At 41.7% G+C, this 12,148-nt stretch overlaps 1 protein-coding gene across 6 annotated transcripts in view; it reads left to right on the top strand.

Moving 5' to 3' along the window:
- Positions 1 to 12,148, top strand: part of BTBD9 (BTB domain containing 9) — a 414,784-nt gene that overhangs the window by 301,497 nt on the left and 101,139 nt on the right. For all 6 annotated transcript variants that reach the window (XM_027958482.3, XM_060403161.1, XM_042237502.2 and 3 more), the window contains exon 8: positions 3,380 to 3,569. In XM_027958482.3, the coding sequence (XP_027814283.1) occupies positions 3,380 to 3,569 (190 nt within the window). The remainder of the gene's footprint in view (positions 1 to 3,379; positions 3,570 to 12,148) is intronic.

Raw genomic sequence — 12,148 nt, 5'->3', positions numbered from 1 at the left:
TACAAAATGAAGCAGGGCAAAGGCTAACAGAGTTTTGTCAAGACAACACACTGCTCATAGCAAAGACCCTTTTCAATAACACAAGAGACAACTCTACACAAGGACATCACCAAATGTTCAATACCAAAATCAGATTAATTATAGTCTTTGCAGCTGAAGATGGAGAAGCAATACAGTCAGCAAAAACAAGACCTGGAGCTGACTGTGGCTCAGATCAGGAGCTCCTTATTGCAAGATTCAGGCTTAAATTGAAGAAAGTAGGGAAAACCACTAGGCCATTCAGCTATGACTTAAATCAAATCCCTGCTGATTATACAATGGAGATGAGGAATAGATTCAAGGGATTACATCTGGTAGATAGGGTGCCTAAAGAACTATGGACAGAGGTTCCTAACAGGAGGCAGTGACCAAAACCATCCCCAAGTAAAAGAAATATGAGAAAGCCAAGGTGGTTGTCTGAGGAGGCTTTACAAAATAGCTGAGGAAAGAAGAGAAGCGAAAGGCAAAGATGTACCCGACTGAATGCAGAGTTCCAGAGAACAAGAAGAGCTAAGAAGTCCTTCTTCAGTGAACAATGCAAAGAAATAAAAGAAAATAATGGAATGGGAAAGACTAGACATCTCTTCAAGAAAATTGGAGGTATCAAGGGAACATTTCATGCAAGGATGGGCAAGATAAAGAACAGAAATGGTAAGGACCTAACAAAAGCAGAAAAGATTAAAAAGAGGCAAGAATACATAGAAGAGTTGTACAAAAAATCCAGATAACCACAATGTTGTGGTCACTTACCTAGAGCCAGACATCCTGGAGTGTAAAATCAAGTGGACCTTAGAAAGCATTACTATGAACAAAGCTAGTGGAGGTGATGGAATTCCAGCTGAGCTACTTAAAATCCTGAAAGATGGTGCTGTTAAAGTGCTCATTCAACATGTCAGCAAATTTTTTAAAAACTCAGCAGTGGTCACAGGACTGGAAAAGGTCAGTTTTCATTCCAGTCCCTAAGAAAGGCAATGCCAAACAATATTCAAACTACTGTACAGCTGTGCTCATTTCACATCCTAGCAAGGTAATGCAAGGCTAAAAATCCTTCAAGCTAGGGTTCAGGAGTACTTGAATCGAGAACTTCCAGATGTACAAGCTGGGTTCAGAAAAGGCAGAAGAACAAGAGATCACAACATCTGTTGGATCATAGAGAAAGCAAGGGAATTCCAGAGAAACATCTACTTCTGCTTCATTGACTATGCTACAGCCTTTGACTGTGTAGATCACAACAAACTGTGGGAAATTCTTAAAGAAATGGGAATACCAGACCACTTTACCTGTCTCGTGAGAAACCTGTATGCAGGTCAAGAAGCAACAGTTAGAACCAGACATGAAACAACAAATTGGTTGGGAAATGGGAACAAAGTACATCAAGGCTGTATATTGTCATCCTGCTTATTTAACTCATATGCAGAGTACATCATGCAAAATGCCAGGCTGGATGAATCACAAATGAGAGTCAAGATTGCCAGGAGAAATATCAACATCAGATATGTAGATGATACCACTCTAATAGCAGAAAGTGAAGAGGAACTAAAGAGCCTCTTGATAAGGGTGAAAGAGGAGAGTGAAAACGCTGGCTTAAAATTCAGCATTCAAAAAACTAAAATCGTGGCATCCAGTCCCAACACTTCATGGCAAATAGATGGGGAAAAAAATGGAAACAGTGACACACTATTTTCTTCGGCTCCAGAATCACTGTAGACAGTGATTGCAGTCATGTAAGTAAAAGATGCTTCTCCCTTGAAAGAAACACTATGACAAACCTAGACAGCATATTAAAAAGCAGAGACATCACTTTGCCACAGTAGTCCATGTCAGTTCAGTTCAGTCTCTCAGTTGTGTCTAACTCTTTGCGACCCTGTGAATCGTAGCACGCCAGGCCTCCCTGTCCATCACCAACTCCTGGAGTTTACCCAAACTCATGTCCATTGAGTCGGTGATGCCATCCAGCCACCTCATCCTCTGTCATCCCCTTCTTCTCCTGCCTTCAGTCTTTCCCAGCATCAGGGTCTTTTCAGATGAGTCAGTTCTTTGCATAGGTGGCCAAAGTATTGGAGCTTCAGCTTCAACATCAGTCCTTCCAATGAACATCCAGGACTGATCTCCTTTAGGATGGACTGGTTGGATCTCCTTTCAGTCCAAGGGACTCTCAAGAGTCTTCTCCAACACCACAGTTCGATAGTTATATATGGATGTGAGAACTGGACCAAGCTGAGCCACAGAAAATTGATGCTTTCAAATTGTGATGCAAGGAGATCACACCAGTCAATTCTAAAGGAAATCAACCCTGGATGTTCATTGGAAGGACTGATGCTGAAGCTGAAGCTCCAATATTTTGGCCTCCTAATGCCAATAGCCAGCTCATTGGAAAAAACCCTGATTTGGGGAAAGACTGAAGGCAGGAAGAGAAAGGGATGACAGAGGATGAGATGGTTGGATGGCATCACCGATTCAATGGACATGAGTTTGAGCAAACTCCGGGATATACTGAAGGACAGGGAAACCTGGCGTGCTGCAGTCCATAGGGTCGCAAAGAGTTGGACGCGACTTAGCGACTGAACAACAACAACAATAAATATGAATAGTTTAGAGAATATTAATAAAACAAGTGCCTGTGTACCTATTGCCTCACTTGAGAATAGAATAAGACCAGAAGTTGAAGCCCTTCCAAGATTTCATCTTGGAAATGAAATCAATTAATATTTAGACACATTGGTAGGGGTCCCTCGAAGATTTCATATTCCTCTTTCACATATAAGTGAGCATAAATTTTGTATAATAATTCCCTAGATTTGCTTTTTATTTTACATTTATATATGCACCCCTAAACAAGTTGTATTTTTAGTTTCGCCATTTTAAAAAACTTCGTGTAAATGAAATCCTACACTGTGTTTTTCTGCGCCTTGCTTTTTTCACTCAGCATTGCTTTTTGATTCATCCATTTGGATATAGCTGTGGTTTATTAATCTCAACTACTGTGTGGTTTCCCATTGTAGTAATATTTTGCAGTGTTTGTATCCATTCTATATTTTATAGGGTATCATGTTTCTTTATAATAAAATTCTTGCATTTATTTTTTTTATTTTTTTTTTAAATTTTAAAATCTTTAATTCTTACAAGTGTTAATTGTCACATATGATTTGGTTTGTTTCAGCCTTAGGTTCAACTTTTTAAAAAACTGTTTGGCATGTGTTTTAAATGTGTTCATATCTTGAGGTAGTCAGTATGCCCTAATTTTTGTTTTATCGTTGATAATAATTAATTAATTTTGTTTGTAGAAAACTGTTGGGGTATATTTGGCTTCTTGATGCTGAGTCTTGTGTTGGATTCACAGTTCCCATGGAGAATGTTGCAACAATCGCTGATTGTGCCAGTGTGATTGAAGGAGTCAGTCGGAGCCGAAATGCCTTGCTGAATGGGGACACTAAGAACTACGACTGGGATTCTGGTTATACGTGTCATCAGCTAGGAAGTGGTGCAATTGTGGTTCAGCTGGCACAGCCCTACATGATCGGGTCAATACGGTAAGAAGATTCCCTTTCATTTATTACTTTTTAAATGGAAGACACATGTGCAAATTGTGTTTTGGTACATTGGTGATCCCAGTAACTTCAGTGAAGATCCTCCTCTGTTCTTGCCTCTAAATGTTGAGAGGAGGGGGTGGAAAGGGAGGGACAAAGTTATACAAGGTGCTTGTTTGGATTTTCTGATGGTGAGATGCCGCAAAATTAGGTTTGTGGAGGGTCTAGATGCAGTTTGTGGAGGGAAAGGACTAGGTCTCTCCCTGGATATGGCTTACCTTTGACTCATGTCTCAGTTTGTTCTGGTTAGGGACTTACAGGATAATGTCCAAACAGGCTATATGGAATCAAAACTCATTTTCAACTCTAGTAAATGACTTTATGTATGAACCAAACATATCTGAGCATGAAACCTGGTACTAAAAGACCTTTTTAATAATCTTCATGTCTGGACTTTTGGTTGTTGTTTTCATTTCGTTTTGGTTTGCCTTGAGAAGGGAACTTGAATCCAATATTGCTTGATTTGTACGACCATGTGATTTTTAAAATATAAGACTGGTGACATCCTCCAGAGGATATACTTTAGTTCAAGAGCCATCTGGATCTTGAATAGGCTTCCCTTTTTTTTTAAGTTCTAAGAGGTCTCTGAAAGATTGTTGTGTGTGTCTGTGTGTTTGTGTATACACACACAATATTAATATACTTATTAATATATATATAAAACACAAGAATATTTTACCCTGTATCTTAACCTTCCAGAGGTGGAGATGTTGGTGAAACATGACTGCCTTCCCCCACATTGTTCTCCACCACAGCTGCCTTATGGTTTCCTGTTCTCATTTTATTTTAAAGTTAAAATCTTGTAATGAAAGAAATAGCACAAAAAATAAGATGTTGTTGTTGCTCAGTCACCCAGTCGTGTCTGACTCTTTGTGGCCTCACGGACTGCTGCACGCCGGGCCTCCCTGTCCCTCACATCTCTCAAAGCTTGCCCAAGCTCGTGCTCATTGCATCGGTGTTGCCATCCAGCCATCTCACCCTCTGACTCCTTCTTCACCTTCTGTCCTCAGTCTTTCCCAGCATCAGGGACTTTTCCAACGATTCAGTCATTCACATCAGATAACCTAAATACTGGAGCTTCAGCTTTACCATCAGTCCTTCCAATGAGTATTCAGGGTTGATTTCCCTTAAGATAGACTGGTTTGATCTCCTTGCTGTCCAGGGGACTTTCAGGAGTCTTCTCCAATACCACAGTTCAAAGGCATTAATTCTTCAGCACTCTGCCTTCTTGACTGTCCAGCTCACACAACCGTACGTGGCCACTGGGAAGACCATAGCCTTGACTGTACAGATCTTTGTCATCAGAGTAATGTTTCTGCACTCAACACTGTCTACGTTTGTCATAGCTTTTTTGCCATGAAGCAGTTGCCTTCTGATTTCATGGCTGCAGAGTCCAAGAAGAGGAAATCTGTCACTACTTCCACCTTTTCCCCTTCTGTTTAGCATGAAGTAATGGGGCCAAATGCCCCCTTTTTTAATATTTAGTTTTAAGTAAGCTCTTTCACTCTCTAACTTTACCCTCATCAAGAGGCTCTTTAGTTCCTGTTTGCTTCCTGCCATTAGAGTGGTATCATCTGTATATCTGAGGTGTTTGATATTTCTCCTGCCCATCTTGATTCCAGCTTGTAACTCATCCAGCCTGGCATATCTCATGATGTACTCAGCTTATAGGTTAAACAAATGGGGTGACAGCAGACACCCCTGTTGTACTTCTTTTTCAACCTGAACCAATCAGTTGTTCCGTACAGGGTTCCAACTGTTGCTTCTTGACCACATACAGGTTTCTCAGGAGACAGGTAAGATGTTCTGGTATTCCCATCTCTTTAAGAGCGTTCCACAGTTTCTTATGTTCCACACAGTCAGAGGCTTTAGCCTAGTCAGTGAAACAGAGGAAGATGTTTTTCTGGAATCCCCTTGTTTTCTCTGTGATCCAGCAAATGTTGGCAATTTGATCTCTGGTTCCTATTTCTTTTCTAAACCCAGCTTGGACATCTAGAAGTTATTGATTTGCATAACACTGAAGCCTGGCATGCAAGATTTTAAGCATGACCTTACTAGCATGGGAAATGAGTGCAGCTGTCCAGTGGTTAGCACATTCTGTAATACTACCCTTCTTGGGAATCGGGATGAGGACTGACCTTTTCCAGTCCTGCGGCCACTGCTGGGTCTTCCAGATTTGCTGACATAGTGAATGCAGCACGTTGATGGCATCATCCTTTAGGGTTTTGAATAGTTCTGCTGGAATTCCATCATATCCACTAGCTTTATTAACAGCAGTGCTTCCTAAGGCCCAGTTGACTTCACGCTCCAGAATGTCTGGCTCTGAGTGACTGACCACACCATCGTAGTAATCTGTTCCATTAAGATCTTTTTCGTACAGTTCTTCCATGTATTCTTTCCGTCTCTTCTTGACCTCCTCAGTGTCTACTTCTTGACCTACTTCAGTGTTTCTGTCCCTTATTGTGCCCATCTTTCAGGGAAACGTTCCTAGTTATCTTACTGTTTCCTGTTCTCACTTTAAAATTAGCATTTGTGAAGAAAGAAATAGCACAAAAAATAAGGTAGTAGGATTCTAATAGGCAAAGGTTTATTGATGTTCAAGCTAATAAGTACAGAAGTTAGTCTGCTTGTCGATTCCTGAGGTACACTGACAATTGATGCTAAATTTCTTGGAGAATTCATTCTGTTAATTTCTTCATTTAAATTGTAAGCCTCTTTTCATAAAGGGTCATGTACAGGCTGAGTACTCTGGGCAACAAATCACAGATAGAAAAGCTGTGAATTGTCACATTGTGCTTCAGGCCACATTCAGAGGCTTCCATTGTAGCTTCATTCAATCCTTGTGCTTATCTGGGGGAAGCAGTTGATAGACAAGCCACATCTGCAGTCTGACCAGGACAAAATCATAAAGTGAAGTTCAAATTAATAAACCGTCTTCTTACCAGCAAAACAGCAGCATTCTCCCCTCCTTGCATTTTGAAAAGTCAGCATGCTGCATGCAGACATAGACTAGTCATGTGTTAGTATACCTTTCTGGCTTACTTCACTATAATCGGTTTCATCCATCTCATCAGTGATTCAAATGAATTCTTAGTGTGTATATGTGAAATGCCTCTGGGGTCATAAGGTAGTTCAATCTCCACAATTGCTTGCCGCAGCCATTCTGACCATCGCGTTTTGTCAACTAGAAGACTTTCTTCTGGGAGGTGGATCATAGGCTGTGATTTTATGTCTGAGATGTTCTGCTCTACTGATCTTACATTTAGATCTTTAATCCATTTCCTAGTTTTGTGGTTGACTTTCTTGTTCTTACTCCATTGTATATATGGATAGATCAATAAAATCTAAAACTTGCCATTTCTTTTCTGACCATAATGCATTAAGATTAGATCTCAATTACAGTCCAACATATCTTCTGAATAACCAACAAAATCTCAGAAGCATAGAAACTAATGTGCACTATAAAAGCAGTGCTCATAGCAATACAGGCATACCTCTCAGCAACTTTTGGAGAACCCTGGCTCTGGTTCTTTGCAAACCATTAGCCAGACAAAATGGACAACCTTCCAGAAAATTGCAGAGGAAGGCAGACAAAAGAAAACTACAGTATCTCTGATGAACATAGATGCAAAATCCTCAACAAAATTCTAGCAATCAGAATCCAACAGATCATACACCATGAAAAGACTCCACCAGAAAAATTACTAGAGCTCATCAATGAATATAGTAAAGTTGCAGGATATAAAAATCAACACACAGAAAATCCTCTACCTAAAAGAAAACTAAAAGACCTGATAATGCAATCCCTATCAAGCTACTCACAGAACTAGAACAAATAATTTCCAACACCTCTACTACAATGGAACATTCTCTTTTAATGTTCCCTGTATTCTGTCTGCTTACCTGGTACCACACATCTCCCTGCCACCTAACACTGGTCCATGTGCATCTGAAAGCAAATGTCAGAAATGGAGTCCCATTCTTCTCCTTCCCTGTTCAGGTTGCCTCATACTGTGATTTTCTCATCTCATCTGGTATATCCCACCCAACCATCCATCCACTGAGCCAAAAACATGGGAATCTTCTGGATTCCTTCCTTTCCCTCACCTCCCCCACAGAACAGTCAGCTGTCGATACCAGCTCCTGTATATCTCACAGATCCTTCCTGTCTTCCCCACCCCAACTACCATCACCGTAGCTGCACCTTTGTAAGTTCTCTTCTCTGTCTAGCTCTCCCTTCCCTACCTGCAACCACCTCCCACACCATTAACACAAGTCTCATGTGGTCCTGCCCCTTCCTGAGAGGATTCATGGCTATTATTTGCCTTCAGGAGAAAGTTCAGACAAAGGCATTAAGAACTTGTGGCTCCCTTCTGCACAGACAGAAGCCTGTCTCCTGCCTCTCCTCCCACCCCCACACATAATATCTCAGCCTGTCCAGCTACTTGAAGTTTTGCATGTCACCCTCTCTTTTCCTCCAATTCTTTGAACATTCTGTTCTCATTGCGTGTGTATCTCACTGTCTTCTCATCACTTCTTCTTACCTGGCTCTATGACCCCTTTAAGACCTCACTCCTTTGGGAATGCGTCCCTAAGCTTCTGTCATCTCCTGGGCTGCTTCAGACATCCCTAGTCAGTGTATTCTGTGTGTAATTCCTCCCAGGGCATTTGTCATGTTCGTATTATGATTGTTTACTTACTACCTCCTCCCAGTCTCATCTGATATATAAAGCCTGTGGCACCTCAGAATAAGTGTTCCTTGACAAACTGAGCGTGCAGATGAGGTAATCTGTCAATAAAAAAGGAGGATTATAGCAGATATAGTGGGAGATCTAGGATTTTAGATCCAGCAGGGACTTCATGAGGTTGTTGCCAAGGTGACAACTCAGAGAGAGACAAACAGGCTTTTTGTGTGGCAAGGCTACCTTGGCTTCTAGCTCTGCTCAAAGAATCACAGATGTTGAATCTAACTCCAGAAAAAGGTGTCACCGGAGCTTAAGAGAGACATGAGAGAACAGTGCCATTTGGTTTTCTTTAAAAGTGAAATGAAAATGGTTCTCCCAAACAATTTTTCTTTTCCTGACTCAGAGGGAGTTGGTGAACATGAGTACAACCAAAGGCATAATTGTGTATGTCAGCACTGTGTGAAGCCTCCATCGTCCTTAAGCCCGGCTGTTGCTTTTGCAGAGAGAAAATCCATGCAATTGAAGCCCCAAGTAACTGGCTGAACTCTCAAAGAGACACGTCTCTAGGAAACTAACATTATGTTGTCAGGAACTGCATTTACCTCTTCTGTGACATGATCAAGAAGAGGAAAGGGAAAAGGATTTCTCCACTGCCAATGCCTGTGGGCAACGGTGGATATCTTGGCAGGCCATGGTTAGCAGCATCTGATGTGTCCAGATAGCTGCTTATTGACAAATGACAGGTTGATCAGTTAGTGACCTTTGACCTCTGGCTTCTGCTGTCGGTGATGACTCAGTTGCTCTCCTAGTCACTGTGTCCACAGAAGCCCAGTGATTCTGAATCACACCTAAAGGGAGAGCATTCCAAATGCTCTCCCAGCATTTTCTCCAGCCAAGAGGGAGGAGTCTGGCAGTCCTGGAACCTCTTCCTCTGGGGGTCCAATCACATGGTACACTAACTGTAAAATTTCAGGTTTCTTTGGCGATAGTGAACACAGAGGCAAAGGTCTCAAACATAGGATTATCTTGATCATTGCATTCTTAATACCTAAGAAAGGACAGAGTTACCGCACGGATAAGATTTCTCTTGCTCGTGTGTTTTCATCCATATATGCTGTTTCTTCCTTTCCTGAGGGTTTCCACTGTAGCTGGGTAGACAAGCAGAGCTTCTTTCTTGGCAGACAATGACCAAGGCTAACCACCATCTGTGAGACCCTAATCCTGCTAGTGCATCTGCTACAGGAAGTACCCTTGTGGGTCCTGAAAAGGCAGACCTGGAAACATGATCTCTGATTGTCTCCTGCCTCCATTTTCTTTCATTCACTCAACAAACATTTATTGAGCCTTGTACTCTGTGCCAGGCACTGTTTAAGCCCTGGGGATACAGCACTGAATACAGAAAACAAACATCAGTGCTCTCGCAGAACTGACGGTCTTGTTGGGGGAAGGCAGGCAGTGGTGGATAACCAGTAAACAGCACTATTTGTAATGTGTCAGATATTTCAGAGATGGAACCATCAGGAGGGAGGACTTGGATGTGGAGATAGTGCAGTTTTAGATTGGGTGGTCGGGGAGGCCTCACCTTGCAGAACCAGAAGGCTGGGAAGGCAAACCGCTTGGGGACTGGGGGATGAGCCTCACAGGCAGAAAGCCAGGGCCCTGCTGCACACATGTGAGCGCAGAACAGGCGAGGCAGGTTCAGGAGCAGCAGACAGGCCAGGGTGGCTGGAGCAGAGTGACGGAGGGAGAGCCGCAGGCGAGGGCGGAAGGGGGTGTTCAGGGTGGCAGCCCTGAGATGTCTTGTCACTGTTCCTGTTAATATGTTCAGTCACCAGCTCCTAGAACCATTCCACCTGCCGCCATAAACCCATCCCAGTGTTTGTTAGCACTGTTAGAGGAGAGGTTTCTTCACTGAGCAGGGGAGGGCAGAGCTGGGGAGCCCTCATGCCTTTAGAAGCTACCTTCTTTATTCCTGACCGGCCTTTGTCCAACCAGCTCCCAGGAAAGAAACAGGAGGCTAGGACGCCTTGAGTTTATGTGAAACTTTCTCCCCATCCTTGGCATTTATTTCTCATCCCCAAGAGCCAGAGCAGGCAGTTTAACTTGGAAATAAAGGTGTTTGTCTTTGTTGTTGCTAGGTTTACATGCACAATAAAAGTTATTCATTTTGAGAGGAAATGAGAGAAATTGCCTGGAATGTGCCTTAAAAGTGGGTAACTGAGTAGTAATTATATCATTTTCATGCCATTTTAAAAACATTAAGATTTAAATAACAGGAAATCTTCAGAGGCCTGACCGCATAAAAAGACTAAGGTAGAGTCATAGTAACTAACCAAATCTACCTGATGTCTTATAGTCCCTCTGTTGCCTAAGGTTAAAACTTACTGTCTTTCTGCTTGCTAATCATGATGTCCTTTTAAGTGTTTTGAGGTTAGTATGAGAAATCACATATGCTGCACATTAAGCATGCCTGTCGCCCAATCTTTTTCAGCTAATAAATGACAGCACTTTGTTTGAAACCCTAATTATAAGATAGTTAATTAAATTAACAATTCTTACATTAGCTTGAAAATGATGGTTTTGTAATTGATATGAGCAATACTGTAAGTAAAATACCCATAATGCTTTAACTAACCTAATTGTGAGTAAGTAGGCTGTTGAAAGATTGAAACAGCACAGATAGATGAAGCTAAATAAACCTACAGCCTTCCTGGGTATTATGAGGATTAAGGAGTTAATGACACAAAAATATTTTTAGTTCCTCAGTTGGAAAATGTTATATGAATATAGTATGTTAGAACAAAATGAATCCAGCCCAAAGTATGTTCTTGGTGGATAGTCATAATCTCTTTAGTTTGTGGGGATGAGTCTTTTACTTTGCAATAGGGGAAAAAAAAAAACCAATTCTGCCACTTAAAAAGTCTGCCACAGAACTTCTGAACCACAAATTAGTTCATGCCTTGCAGTTATTAAGCATGGATAAAACAAAACAATAGCAAGTTGATCCTTGAAAAAAAACACCTAGATATGCCACTGTGGTCCTTATTCATCCCAGCATATTTTTCCTTCCTTTTGAGCTTTTAAGTCCATGCTCAGTTCAACTGGCCTTTCACTGTTGTGTGACTACAGTCATTCCAGGTTATCTATTCAGGCTATAAATTAGAAATCCAATTTCTTACTGCAATTTTTTCCTTCTTACCGCTGCTGACCACCCCACCAAACTATTGCTCATCCACTTCCCTCCCACAGGACAGGCACAGAAAAAAAGAAGAACCACAAACCATACCATTTTTGCCCCTTTCAGTAGCTCCAAATGAACGCCTAGTGCAATAAGGGTAGGGAGAGAAATTGAACCAGTGACTCAAATGATGCTTTATAGTTACATGAATATTTTCTACATGTGTGCTGCCCTCAAGTTCTCGTAGTCCCACAGATAATCTCAAGTTGAAGATAGTGATTGTAGTGTTGAGATGAACTTGGGTCTTTGCAGCAATTTCCAAGTGCCTGGTACAGTACTCCATGCTGTGAGTACTCAATAAACACTCATTGACTGAGCTGACAACATAGTATGTTAGTGCAGCTAAAGGGAGTCCTATCTATCAACTAAATTGGACATCATATTTGCTCAGTGTGTCTGTTCTAAGCATATGTGAGGGAACTGCTAAAGATCTGGCATCTCCCGCAGATGACTGTGATGAAGCTCTGGTGTTAGGCGCCGACATGAGCACAGGTACGGACGGCTGCCTCGCGTTTCACACTGCTTCCATTTCATTCTGTCTGAGTGCTGCACAGGCAAGCATACTTTTATTTATATTAGGAAAACCTTCTTTGTGACCT

The sequence above is a fragment of the Ovis aries genome, chromosome 20 (assembly GCF_016772045.2).
Source record: "Ovis aries strain OAR_USU_Benz2616 breed Rambouillet chromosome 20, ARS-UI_Ramb_v3.0, whole genome shotgun sequence".
NCBI classification, from domain to species: Eukaryota; Metazoa; Chordata; class Mammalia; order Artiodactyla; family Bovidae; genus Ovis; species Ovis aries.
The sequence above is the reverse complement of the archived record's forward strand: the minus strand, read 5'-3'. Positions and strand labels throughout refer to the sequence as shown.